The sequence below is a fragment of the Carassius gibelio genome, chromosome A20 (assembly GCF_023724105.1).
Source record: "Carassius gibelio isolate Cgi1373 ecotype wild population from Czech Republic chromosome A20, carGib1.2-hapl.c, whole genome shotgun sequence".
NCBI lineage: Eukaryota > Metazoa > Chordata > Actinopteri > Cypriniformes > Cyprinidae > Carassius > Carassius gibelio.
In genome coordinates, this window is record NC_068390.1 from 13,840,715 (window position 1) to 13,855,939 (window position 15,225).

Consider the following 15,225-nt stretch of genomic DNA (forward strand, 5'->3'; position numbering starts at 1 on the left):
CAAGGTCTGACTCTTCATTTTGACAAATTGTGTAATGCTAAGTGTGCTGTAACTCTAGCATTCGTGGCAGACTACATTTGAAGTGTTTATCATCTTGATAAACTGCTCCTATCTCTTCTCCTCTGCAAGTCATACATCTACAAATAGTTGCTTATCACAGTAGTGTCCTAGCAGCAGTCTACCAATATAATTTATATCTAATCTTTACCGTTCTCTTTTTTTCAACATGTATCCATAAACAACACTATTCATGACAACCTTTCTCTTTACAGACTACGGATGTGAGGCTGAAGAAGAGGAGGTATTTTAGACTGTTCTTCTCATCCTCCTATCCACTATCCACCCGGTATAGTGAGGAGAGGAGAAATTAAGGCACATTTGAGACACCTATAATACGCTGCACGTTTATGAAGGGTCATTCTCCCTGACAGTGCTTTATATGACTGGTTAAACTGCAGCATCTGTGTGATGAATGAGCTACAATGGAAGAAGGTGGCTGGCAGCTTTAGACTGAAGAACATAAAACCAGTTTAGCTCTTTGTTCGTGTTCCACTAAAAGTTCAAGAGACTGGAAACTTTATAGGAGTTTCCCAAATGTCTCAGAGAATTTGTTTCATGGGTGCAGGATTTGAACCTGTTGGTAATTCCTCAAAGGTGAGCATATTGATGTCTGCTTAGCTTGCTGATAATATTGAATGCATTTTGGCAAAATGTAATAGTGATCTGTTGTAAATTTACACTTGTTGTACAGGATTGTACTGTACATAAACAGTAGGAAGCTGTGAAATTGTCACTTTTAGTGTTTTAACTTTTTATTTTTAACAATTTTATGTCTGTATATATGTACATGTAATAGTATTTTGTTAGATGAACTGTTATATTTCCTAATTCCATGAAAAAGTAATGTTCATCTGTATTGGATTATGATAAATATTCATGTATTTTACAGCAATGTTATGACCCTCATTTGAACCGTTTTCATCAGATGTGGATTCCATAGTACACAACTAAGAACTCATTTTAATGTGTATGTAAATAAATTAATGTATGTTTAGGATGTTTTAATTATGTTTTTCTGTTGCCTTTGCTTTCATTTTGAAGTTTAAAATTCATTGTAGTTCAATGGACAAGAATGACATCAGTAAATTCTCCATTTAGGTTCCACTGAAGAAAGAAGGAAAGTCCTACAGATTTTGAACGACATGACAGCAAATTAGTAAATGACAACAGAATTGTAAATTTGTGGTAGCACTAATCATTTAAATTGTGAATTCAGTTCATTTCTTCAGATGTTTTTCCTACGGAATATTTCCTTTCTTGTTTCTTTTTATATTTTTCATGTCAAGCAAGTACTGTACAGTAGTTCCTTAGAGCTGAAATTCTTCACTGTTCTTTGCCAGCCAAACACCTTTGACCTGAAATATTTACTTGAAGCTTGTACCCCAAGATTTTATATTTAAATAATTAAACAACACGTTCTCATGTTTACAGTTCTCTGATGTTGGTTAATGGTCACATGACATGCAGGTAAACTAATGCATTTTTTATTTAGATTTTTTAATTGATTGTAATTTTTATAACTAAATGAATTAAGTATTAGCTTTTCTTTAACTCAAAAACCACCTGCAGTTCCTTCACAAACCCTAGTTTGACTCACTTCCCACATGCTACACGTCTGTGATACAATTGCTAATATCTCAAATCAGATTTGTTCAGGAGTCATGGTCAAGGTGGTTTAAGACTTCGATTCATCAGTGTTTCCTGAATTACATTAGAGGAATCAAGCTTAATGTCTTTGTGTGACTATGATCCGAGCATTCAAGAACCACAAAAGCTGCAACATACAAAACCGGTTTTCATTGTGAGTACTGTAATGGCTAATGATATATGTATTTTATGAGTCTGCGGTCAGATGAATGCGATGGCCTTTGCCTGTGGCTCATATACCCTGACAGAGCTCATCATCAGATAAATCATTAGAATGACAGAGAGAGATCAAGTTGAACCATTTACCCCTAAACCACCATCAGCCTCTCTGTGTGAAAGGCCGTATTCATACACGGCAAAGCATCATGCAGCTACCTGGAGATTTAAGATGTGTTTGCTTTCGAGAGTACGGAGAGACTGCAGCCCATTTAACCCGCTCTGCTGATCAGACTGAAAGGTAAAAGACACTATAATGTCTGCTTCTGCAGTACTGCAGCCTGTCACTCATCTGATTTGATTTATCCACAGATGCAGGCTCAGGATGCCCTCGTACTACAGCTGTATCGGGTTCAGTTCTTCAAAGCATTGTGTTCAAATAGCTTCCCACTCTGTCTGGCTGCAGACCGACTTTGGTTAGGGTCAGGCTGGTATATTACTCACACAGTCCTCTCAGAGCAAGGTCAACATTGTGATTTTAACATCCCATAGATAACCGCAAGTTATCACTGGACTGTGCTTCATAATTGCGAGCGATATGTTGAACAGAAAGTAGGGTATTTTGACTTGGGCTATTAAACATCTACCCAGGAAACCACCCACAACTCTCTAGTATGATGTTGGTGTGCATTTTCTTCGTTAAATTTCTTGTAGGTTTGACTTTGTCCCTAGGTAGTGCCACTTAAAAAGGCGATTTAGGTAACTTTGAATAAGCAACATGTTTTTAATTAACGGTGCACTCTGTTTACTATGTTTTGGTGAATGACACATCAGTTATACTGACACCTAGTGGTGTGGATGTATCATCATTTTCAATTACCATTACATAAACACCCTATTCATTCATTTTAGGTTAGGATTAATTTATTCTGTGAGAGCAACATTTTTTTTTATTAGAATTTTATATATGTGTTATTTTATGAGGCTATTGATGTCATTCCAAACCTGTATAACTTCCTTTTTTCCCGTTATATAAAAGAAGATGTTTAAAGTATGTTGATAACAAAACTATTTTGGTTCCCATTGACTTTAATTGCATTGCATTGTTTTTGTTCATGTAACTGAAGTCAATGAGAACCAAAACTGTTTGTTTACCAACATACCTTAAAATATCTTATTTTTCGCTTCACAGAAGAAACAATGTCATACAGGATTGGAACAACATGAGTGTGAGTAAATGATGACAAAAGTAAATTTTTTAAGTGAACTATCCCATTAAGAATTCATGTGCTTCTTTTTGTCCTTCACTACAGCTGAGGGATGAATTGAAATGACTCTTTTTGGTAATTGACATCATGCCACAGATGCTTCTTGTAGACATTAAGTGGAAAATAATGGATGATAATGTCTTCCGACACTCATTAAATACAATGATGGTGATGATAATTGTGATGAATACAGTAAGTGATTAATACAGTCCCTAAAGAATTCACAGCAAATGCAACGTTTTATGCTGTTTGCACCCTTCCTAGACACATGCTGTTTTGAGTTGCTCTTTGCCTCGAGCTACGGTAAAGTCTGTAGATCGTGCATATTTATTTTCTTGTGAGCCACAGGCCAGCTGTGTCCTGGTTGAGGGTAGAGGGCTGTGTGATTTATATAATATGACGCTTCTCCTGTGTTCTGTGTGCTGGCAGATAGCTCATCTGTCTCTTCTGACTGTAGTCACTCCATTGGTCTCAGGTGAGAGTAAACATGACCTCACTGATCTTCACTATGTTTCTTCAGGCCATGCCTACATATAAACTTATCATAAGCATATACAGTACAGCTCCAAAAATAAATAAATCAAATAAAAATCATGGGATATGAAAGGAAAGCTCGCACAGACACACACACACCAATCTTGCACAATTATTGATACTAAATTCCACATAAACTAAAAAATAGTCTAGAAACTTCATGCATGCTTGCAAAACGTCTGAACTTATAAGTTTGATATGTAGGAATAAATTATTTTGGGCCGTGGGTGGTAATGTGCTAATAGGAGTCTGAGAATTTTTTTTTTAACAAGTCAGCAGTCCTTCATAAATTGTTATAATCACTCTTGGAAAATATGAAGGGTGTAAGAGATGTTGAAGGCTATATGATTGTGACAATGAAGTCATGCAACTGGTGAAGTTCAGTTATAGCCTATGGCTTCTTTCGTTAACACTTTATGTTAAGGTGCCCTTGTAACACGTAACATGTAATTACTATTATAATAAGAATTAATTATGTATAATTATAGTACTTGTGAGTAACCCTAAGCCAAACCCAAATCCTAACCCTAACCATACAGTAAGTACATGTAGTTAATTAATATTACTCAGTACTTATATGTATAATTACATTGTAACAAGGACACCTTCAAAAAAAAAAAAAAAAAAAAAAAGACATTTCTCTTCTGGACGTTATAGGATTTACAATTCATAAACATTGTGTTCAGCTGGGAAGATCATGATGAAAGAAATGTGTAAGAATCAAACTTTTGTTGGTTTGTTGTAATAGCTGATATGATTTAATAATCCAAAAGGCACTGGGAAATCCTATTAGGTTTTTTGTCAAGGGAATCAGGTTAATGCTAACTTTAAGGTTTGGTCTACAAAAATACATTATCAATGGGGGTGTTGTATCTTTTTTTAAATGCTGACATATTTTGACTTTTTAGTGTTTTAAGTTTTTAATTTTTTCTTGTGGTATCATGTTAATATTGTAAATTTACAAAGCTAAAAGTTCAACTGTGCACTAATCATTGTCAGTTTCAAAAGTCCAGGGTGGGGCAACCGTCCCCAGCATGTGTGGAAATAGCTCCTGTTCTTCTCTTTCCATTATATTCTTTTTTTTTTTTTTGCCTTAGCATATCTCATACTTTATGTTTTTTACTGTTCTTCACTGCATCTCACATTTTCTATATGAACGACCCCTAATTAATCAGTATTTTTGTCATGTTTACCATTTCTAATAGTAAGTCTCTGAATTTCCTTCCTTTCATCCTCTCATTTGCCTTAGCTCTGCCATACTCTTCATGTCTCTCTACATCTCTGAGTTATTGCAGCCTGAAATAGAGAAATATGCAACCTATCTCTATTTTCCTGAAGTGCACCAATTATGTAACTGTTCAGAGGTTGTCCCACACCGACACACAGAGATGCTGTCACGTCTCCAAATGATCACCGTCTTGTAATGGTACACTATGTAGAAAACATCTTCTGCACTATTATTCCCTGCAGAGCTGTCTTGTGCTGTTTTCTGCTAAATTTAACACGCTCTGGTGATGGGGCAGTGCTCCATGCATCCCTTAACTGCTCAGCTGTTCACTAAGGGAGGCCTCTTAATGATGTACAAAAGCCCAAAAGTGTGGACAATAAAATGTTACATGCACATTAAGCAGTGTAATAACACACCGGTGGACAACATGTGATATTAGCTGCAGTGTCACTGCACAATTGTACATGGTTACATCATTTAATGTTATTAAATAAAAATACTTCTCTAAAAATATGTAAATGTCAAAACGGTTTGCATATGTAATTTGCTACAGCAGTCTGTAAATGAAAAGACTGCAAATTAAATCAGCAATGTTTCCACATCTATTTTTACATCTGTTACATCAAATTATATCTTGGTTGGTTTCTCTCATAATGTGCATTTCATGCTCATTAAGGGTGGACTTGGTTTTTCTGGTGAAATCATTTTTAGCCTTTCAGTCTGTTGAACGAAGATTAAGCTTCGTGTTCTGTTGAGAAAGAATTGACTCTTTTTATGTTTGGGGTCCCACAGTTGTGAAAATATTAAATAATAATAGTAATGTCATGATTAACATTTAGTATTCAAGTTCTTTTTATATTTGTATTTAATATATTAATATTTTATTTAAATTAATTTATCATAATAAATTTATGATTATATTAATATTTTACTTTTTTATATTTTGGTTTACCACAATGTAGACATACTGCACCTTTTTTTCTAAATTGCAGCTGGTATGCATTTCAGCAATTGTTTCTTTTTTCTGGTCATTTTGACCCAACCACAAATAGTTTGTATAAAAAATAAATAAATAAAAGGATATTTATCAGAGAATCTTTCATATTATGTTTCATAACTAGAGTATCTGAGACCCCAAATTGAGTATTTTTTATAACTTGCTATTGTATTGAAATTATGTGTATAATCAGTCTCTGTCGTTGTTTACTGAACCTTATGTTGATCCTAACCTGCCTTTCTTTCTTCTGTTGAACACAAAAGAAGATATTTTGAAGAATTTTGGTAGCCAAACACTCTTAGTTCCCATTGTCCAATTATTTTTTCCAGTTTTAACCAAAATAAGTAACACTGAGTAAATGTTGACAAAATTTACATTTTGGGAGGGATATCCTTTTCGAAGTATATTTTAGATCAGAATGAACTTGGTGTCTCTGGCAAAAACAGAACATGATGGTTAACCTTTCGTTATAGTATAAAAACTATGCAATTCGGCTACCTTGGCTTCGTCTTAGTGCTCTTCCTTGTCATACAGTATGTCTAACAGCAGCATCTGGGAAACACTTTGGGAAAGTCCCATTCATCTGTTATAATATCATGACACAATGTTGCTTTTGATCATCAAAGCCTACAGCAACCTCTTCACCATCAGACTCTTCAGCCTGTAAATGATACAGCGGTTTCTTTATCATCAAGACAAGGTAACCATGACGAGACAGGCAATATATGCCTGACACGCTAAACTGAGAACATGTTTTGTTGGATCAAGTTATTTGTTTTAGTTAAAGAAAGCCTAAAGGTACAGTATGCTTTATTTCAGAGCTGAACAGAGATGCCTGAGTGTCCTAACTAAAGTAGGACCACAGGGGGAAGCTGATAAACTTATCAAATGTTCGGCTGATATTAAACTTACTGAAAGTTCTTAGGAAGTCATGTGTTTCATTCTGGCTATTCAATTTAGACTGTAGCACACTTCATTTAACCTGACTTTGAATTGTTCGGCGCACTTCTGAGCAGACTTAATTGTCTCACCCACTCACAGCTACAGTCATGCTCAGCACTCGGTAGGATACTCGAGTATTGTTGACTCCTAACATTACAATTGAATAAAACAATCTGAATTTGAATGTGAAACAGACTGGTCCTTAGCCTCTGCAAGACTAACAGCAGTGAAATGTGATTTTATGTTAAATTAGAAACTGATATATTATCTACTGTACCTTATTTTTAACGCAGATAGCTATTTCCTTTAAATGTGCAAGACTTTCAATTCATTAGGCCCTAGGTAAATAACTAGAATAATTTAGTGCAGTAAACATTTAAACTATTGCATTACAAACTAGTGTTCATGATTATGATAATAAATCAAAATAATATGGTAAGAAAAAACAATTTACAACATCAAGCAGTAAAATGAACAGTTTTTGTACAGCTTAAATAACTGGAAGCTGCCATCATCGGAAGACTCACACATTCAAGTTACAAATGTTTCCAAACAGTTTTTTTAAAAAAAAAAGACAGACTACCTCTCCCATATAAATATTTGAAGAATTTAGTCGTTTTTGGGCTGAAATGTATTTGCCTGGATGCATGAAATTGTTTACTAACTGCAGAATTTCATATCAAATCTTGTTTGTTTATCTTTTGTTTTGTTCCTTTTTGTCTGTTTTTCTTCATCAGACATTGGTTCTTGTGTTTATACTTATCACTTCATGTCCCACCGTGTATCAGTCTTTGGTATGGAGTTCTTGTGGATGGCTTTATTTTTCTACTAATATTCATTGTGTTCGGACTCTCTGGTGGATTGCACATATGCCTACCAATACTTATCTCTTATGTTCCTTTGAGATACCTCAACAGCACTGTTAGAGACACAGCCCACCCAGAACACCATTAATTTAGTTAATAGGAGCTCAGCTGCATGTGGCTCCATGTGATAATCAGAATCAGGGTCAATTTTAAGGCAATTCATCACTTCAGTCATAACACATCATCACCCTTCAGTCACAAAAGTGCAAACACGCACACACACATCTATATATATACACGCTAGCAAATAAAGTCCCAAGTGCTGATAAACTGATGTAAATGATGGCAACAAGTGTGCAGCTTTTATCTGTACATATGGTTAAACATGATTGATGCTGTTTTTCATCATAGTTATTTATTACTGTCTCCTCTGTTCCTAAAGAGTCTAATCAGATAGAAACAACACATCCATGGCCTTTTCATTTTGTGTGTGGAAAGAAACATTTCTAACATGTGGTAAAAGTGCTTCGTTTTGACTTCATTTTTGGGAGATATAAAATAGTTGTTTTTGATTTGGGTTATTCTTTGAGCTGAAGATCTACTCAGATACAAGGAACAAAAATACTTAATTATCATCCTCTTCTAGTCCAAATTCACCTGCATCATTGGGTGTGAATAAAAACCTTTTTCCATGGAAATTAGTTATATATCAAAGCAGTTAGTGGTCGAATAGCAGTAGAAGGATACAGTTAAAGCACAATTCACCCTCTTCAATTTTGTAATTTGCACTTGTTTCATACAGGTGTGACTTTCTTCCGTGGAAAACAAAAAGGAGATATTTTAATGGATGTTCACCCTGCTCTTCTCCATATAATAAAAGCATGTGTCAGTGCAAGAAAAAAAAATCTGTAGAAAAATGATATGATATGGCGTACAGACTGAGCAAAGTGTTGTATAATTATAACCCTAACCCTAACTTACTTTGCTTCTCAGAAAACCCTATTAATATAATATAATATAATATAATATAATATAATATAATATAATATAATATAATATAATATAATATAATATAATATAATATAATATAATATAATATAATATAATTAAAACAAAACAAATGATAATTATTTTTAGTTTTTGATACATGGTGTACTTTAAAACTTAAAATGTTAACAACCTTCCTGCATTAAATGTAATAAAGCCACTATACAACATGAACAGACGTGTGCTGAGAAATTGATTGGCTTTCATGGAAAATTTCCGGGCTTTTTGTTGCAACATATTCTTGTTGTCTGTATGATGGAATTGGATGCTATGATGTGTAGACTCAAAATGTTACATTTTAGTCATGTATTGATGCACCTAACATTACATAACCCACTACTAAAATATGCATTTTTTCACCACCTCTCAAACAACAGGCAGACCATAGCTTAAATGTTGTTGTTGTCCATTTGAAAATGAATTTGCTGTTTTTTCCATCTTGCGCAGGGCCAATAAATCAGCTGCCAGGATTCCAATGACTTTCCTTGGAGGACTAATGCTAGAGACCAAAGGAGACACTAAACAGACTGTTTTATAGTCACTGCATATTAAGCATGTTTATAACAGCATATGTGCATGTTGGAAATGCATTCCAGCTTGTGTGTGTGAGTGTTTGGAAACAGAGATTGAATAATATGAGAGGAGAAGCAGATGAAAGAGACATCTCTTCTGGATCGGCACTGGCTCCTCCATCGATTGACTTTCACTCAGCATTGACTTTCACTTTCCCCTCATCCCTTTCTTAACCTCAGTGTTAGGGCTCAGGAACGCTTGGATGGTTGTGGTGTCAGTAGTGAGGTTTGGCAGAGGTTAGCATTGATTCCCCCCTCAGGTCTCATAAATCAGTGCCTCCATCTTTGCCTGGATCAGCTCTCATCCTTTTTGCACTGTCACTATTAAATTACCCTTTCTCTCAACACCACCCTATGGTCTGAGAGTAATTTCCAAGAGAATGAATTCTGTGTTGGCAGATTTTGTGCAAAAATTGCCCTTCCTGTGGGGTTCATGTGTTTTCTGTCAGCTGTTTTTTAAGATAACAAGATGTTCTCTTAAGCTGAAAAAGGCTGAGCTGAGTGATGTTTGCTTATTACTATTCAAGTGTGAATTCAGAAACAGTTATGTTTCTTTTTGTGCACTATTTCATTGCAAAAACCTGCATCTTTTTCATTAGCTACATGCAATCTAGCTTAGCCACGCAGGTGCAAAAAACAGTACTAGTGCCACACCCATAGCAGAGTTATTTCAATGTCATTGAGATACTATAGTATTTTTATTATTATTTGTACGCTTTAATTTTACTATATACAAGTCTGATTCCAAAAAAGTTGGGACACTGTACAAATTGTGAGTAAAAAAGTAATGGAATAATTTATGAATCCTATATTTTATTCACAATAGAACATAGATAACATATCAAATGTTGAAAGTGAGACATTTTGAAATGTTATGCCAAATATTGGATCATTTTGGATTTAATGAGAGATACACATTACAAAAAAGTTGGGACAGGTAGCAATAAGAGGCCGGAAAAGTTAAATGTACATATAAGGAACAGCTGGAGGACCAACTCGCAACTTATTAGGTCAACTGGCAACATGACTGGGTATAAAAAGAGTCTCTCAGACTGGCAGTGTCTCTCAGAAGTCAAGATGGGCAGAGGATCACCAATTCCCCCAATGCTGCGGCAAAAAATGGTGGAGCAATATCAGAAAGAAAAATTGCAAAGAGTTTGAAGTTATCATCATTTACAGTGCACAATATCATCTAAAGATTCAGAGAATCTGGAACAATCTCTGTGTGTAAGGGTCAAGCCCAGAAAACTATACTGGATGCCCGTGATCTTCAGGTCCTTAGACGGCACTGCATCACATACAGGAATGCTACTGTGATGGAAATCACAACATGAGCTCAGGAATACTTCCAGAAAACATTGTCGGTGAACACAATCCACCGTGCCATTCGCCGTTGTCGGCTAAAACTCTTTAGGTCAAAAAAGAAGCCATAAACATGATCCAGAAGCGCAGGGATTTCCTCTGGGCCAAGGCTCATTTAAAATGGACTCTGGCAAAGTGGAAAACTGTTCTGTGGTCAGACAAATCAAAATTTGAAGTTCTTTATGGAAAACTGGGACACCATGTCATCCGGACTAAAGAAGACAAGTACAAGCCAAGTTGTTATCAGCGCTCAGTTCAGAAGCCTGCATCTCTGATGGTATGGGGTTGCATGAGTGCATGTGGCATGGGCAGCTCACACATCTGGAGAGGCACCATCAATGCTGAAAGGTAAAACAAAGTTCTAGAACAATATATGCTCCCATCCAGACTTCGTCTCTTTCAGGGAAGACCTTGCATTTTCCAACATGACAATGCCAGGCAACATACTCCATCAATAACAACATCATGGCTGCATAGAAGAAGGATCCAGGTACTGAAATGGCAAGTCTGCAGTCCAGATCTTTGACCTATAGAAAACATTTGATGCATCATAAAGAGGAAGATGCGACAAAGAAGACCTAAGACAGTTGAGCAAGTAGAAGCCTGTATTGGACAAGAATGGGACAACATTCCTTTTCCTAAACTTGAGCAACTTGTCTCCTCAGTCCCCAGATGTTCGCAGACTGTTATAAAAAGAAGAGGGGATGCCACACAGTGGTAAACATGGCCTTGTCCCAACTTTTTTGAGAGGTGTTGATGCCATGAAATTTAAAATCAACTTATTTTTCCCTTAAAATTATATTTTCTCAGTTTAAACATTTGATATGTCATCTATGATGTATTCTGAATCAAATATTGAAATTTGAAACTTCCACATCATTGCATTCTGTTTTTATTCACAATTTGTACAGTGTCCCAACTATATATAATATATATATATATATATATATATATATATATATATATATATATATATATATATATATATATATATATATATATATATATATATATATATAAAGTTTGTGTGTGTGTGTGTGTGTGTGTGTGTGTGTTTTAGATATACTATTTAACGCTAATCTTTGATGTTGCCCTTCATGTTGGTTGTTGGGGAAAGAGAATCCTGCGTATGCATCAATCTCTGTGGTAAAGTTCTGGGCCAGTTAGACATCTCTCAGCCATTTGTGCCAAGCTGTGGGTGTTATTATTGAATTCATTAATAGATTAAGCGCCCCGGAGCTTAAATGCCCCCTGAGGCCATTGACTTCACTGTGTCCCTTTTGGTCGCCAGATCCTAGATTGGGTAAATCCTCAGATCCAGACACTAAACTCTAATCATACACCCTCATAGACACACCGTGTCTGTTTTGTTCACTTCTGATCAGTCTAGCTCCATGGCAACTCCATGTGGGGCCTCTCAGATGTCTCCTGAGAGCAGGGTTTAGTGACCTAGGCCCAACTTTGACCTTCAGCCCTGTGTTGACATGAAGTGAACAATAGAGGTCATATTGAGTGTTTTTATGAAGTGCAGGTGGAGAGGTGAGCCCTGCACAGACCAGAGAGGGCGGGATGCAACAGATGGGCACACTCTATACAGGGGTTCTGCTGGACACCATATATGAGGCTGTGTGGCTTAAAAAGCATTGACTGCAGTTGCACTTACTAAAATGAAAATTACCCCATGATTTACTCACACTCAAGCCATCCTAGGTGTATATGACTTTCTTCTTTCAGTCGATTGCAATCTGAGTTATATTATAACATGGCCTGGCTCTTCCAAGCTTTATAATGGCCGAGATTTTGAAGGCCAAAAAAGTGCATCCATCCATCACAAAAAGTTTGCACATGGCCACATGACTCCAAGGGGTTAATACAAGCCTTCTGAAGTGAAGTGACACATTTGTGTAAGAAAAATATCCATATGTAAAACTTTATAAGCCTTAATCTCTAGTGTCTGCAACCTGTTGGTTTAACAATCAGGTTGCATTCTTTTTTAATAAAGGTTTACTAATTAGATTTTGCATTATATATAGTCTACAGCACTACACTACAATTAAACAGTTTAAAGTATATATAACTAAAGAGCAGTTGTTTAAAACTGTAATAATATTTCACAATATTACTGTTTTTATTGTATTTTTGATTAAATAAATGCAGCCTCTGTAAACATAAGACATAAAAACATTATAAAATTGTATTTATTCCAAACATTTGGCCGACTATATGTAAAAGATAGATTCTGTGGACTGTCTACATTAATTCCCTCTGATGTTGTTTTGGAAACATAGGCTACTGTAAATATCTAATAAAAGAAAATACAATAAAAAATTAAAAACAAATTATTTTTTTAAAATCCACTTTGAATCAGTCACAGAGGGAAGCTTCGATTGTATAACACAATCACACTGGTGTAAATTACAGGGAAGCGAGGGAAAATTAAAATGCCCTAAACATGCTGAGATTTCATAAAGTGTCAGTGTATACAATTTGCAGTTTATTTTCAGCATACACACCTTTTATGTACTTTTAAGGCCCTTTCAAACAACTTGTAGTGCTTTTACTTCCTTATGAAAAGCATAGCAGACAGCTTACTATTTTTCTAAATAGCTGGAAAGCAGGAAGTGTTGCTAACCAGTTAGCAGAGAAAACATGTATTTGAATTTAAAAATAAATGGTATCACAAGCCAAAACTATGCAGGATTCTATTGAATTTAAATTAGTTTCTGAACTAAAAAAAAAAAAAAAAAAAAAACATTATGAGGTATTTGAAATCTCTTCATGGATATTTACTGTTTTAAAATATTTACTAATGCTTTTGCTCTAGAGGGAAGGTGGAAGCAGTCACTTCAAGGAGGTTTCATACATCTTGCGTATTCTCTGATAATCACTGGACACGCTTTAATAGGTCAGCAGCAAATGGGGTCAAAGTTGAAATTGTTTGAACTTTGATTGTTGCATTAAAATGCTTGAGTTGCTCCGGGTACGTAAGGAGGTCTGTGATACATGGAGAAAGCTATCCTCGCATTTTATTAATCTCAATGACAGTAGCTCAGCTGCCCTCCAAAACATCCGCTACAATGAAATATATGTGATTTACATATTGACTGCAAAAATGAATGTAGTCAGAATAAATGATTACTTATGAATGGCCTTCAGTTGAGATGGGGAAAGATGCTTTTCCCCATAATGTGTAGTTAAAACATCTACAGTACCATCACGGGCTAAATTGGCAATGAGCCAAATGTTATGTGAACAGTTCACTTATTTAAACAAACTAAACATTTGTAGGATTTATTCTGAAATAAATGTATTAATCAATTGCTGGTAAATTCCACCAATAATTACATAATTGCCAAGTAACACTAAATTAAACATGACATTTTGAAGTAGAAAGATATGTGTCACCAGACAGTATTTTCTTTTAAAATGTACTTCAAAATGTTGTTTTTTACAGTGTTGAGTTTTGTGTATTCAAATGTTTTGTTGTGTATTTTATTTAATATACGCAGTCATGAAAAAAAATCAATATATACATTTATAAAAGTACAGTAATAGATTTTTTTATTTTTATTTTATGCACAGAAAAAAAATCTAAATTCAAACAGGCCCATCTGACTGTTGCTGGTTACAGGCCTACTTATTCAAGCATATCACAAATAATTACAATTACAGTTTATGATAATCATAACTAGGCCATATAATCAGGTGCTCATTTTGTATCATAGCTGACAGGCTGTGAATACGCAATCCTCACCACAATTTGCACTCTCCATATAACCATTCATATTTTTACACAACCGTCTGAGTCATGCATACATCACCTACATCATTACTTTACTGTGTCATTTAATGAGGAGAGCAAGGACTGTTGCACCTTTAATGGCTCTTTAATTATTGAGATACCAACCAATTATCTTAGCAGAAGAATGCATGGATCACATTTGAGTAATTTCATATATAATGAACGAGCAGATAGTGTGGCACAAATGCTAGATGTAGTTTTTTTTTATAGAAAGTCTGCACAAAGCGTTTGAACAAAGCTTTGTGCACATGTATATAATTCATTTATGTAATGTATAACAACTGTATGTATGACATATTTATTTATTTATGCTGCACACTGGTGGTGGATGAAGAGATACCTCCTGACAATGTAAAGTGCTTTGAGTGCCTGGAAAAGCACTATATAAATGTAAGGAATTATTCATTATTATTATATGTATGACACATATTAAATATTCTAATATGTAATAATATTTATTATATAAAATAAATAGTCATAAATATTATGGCATGTTTGTTATGCCATTTCATCTACTGTATGTTCCTTTAAAGTTCAAATGCACTTAGTTTCTATATCTAATTATACAGTATGTAGTAGAAATTTTGTTTGGTTTATTACTGTAAAAGGGTCTTGAACCCAGGACTGCTCATGTCAAAAGAAAAAACAATTTGTTTCATTTTTTGACAGATCATTTATTTTATTTATTTACCCCCTTAAATATATGTATTGTATATAATGTAACCTTGTTTCTGCAGTGGGATAAAAAAAAGGTAATGGTGACTTTAAATCTCACAATTCAGACAATTCTGAGTAAACACACCC

The 15,225-nt window shown here is 34.9% G+C and overlaps 1 protein-coding gene across 1 annotated transcript in view; it reads left to right on the forward strand.

The window, feature by feature from the left end:
* The window catches only part of LOC127938629 (transcription factor IIIB 90 kDa subunit), a 64,724-nt gene extending 63,231 nt beyond the window's left edge, over positions 1 to 1,493 (forward strand). Inside the window, exon 19 of the mRNA XM_052535366.1 lies at positions 273 to 1,493. Coding sequence (XP_052391326.1) covers positions 273 to 310 — 38 coding nt within the window. The 3' untranslated portion in view covers positions 311 to 1,493. The remainder of the gene's footprint in view (positions 1 to 272) is intronic.
* The last annotated feature ends 13,732 nt before the right edge of the window (positions 1,494 to 15,225 follow it).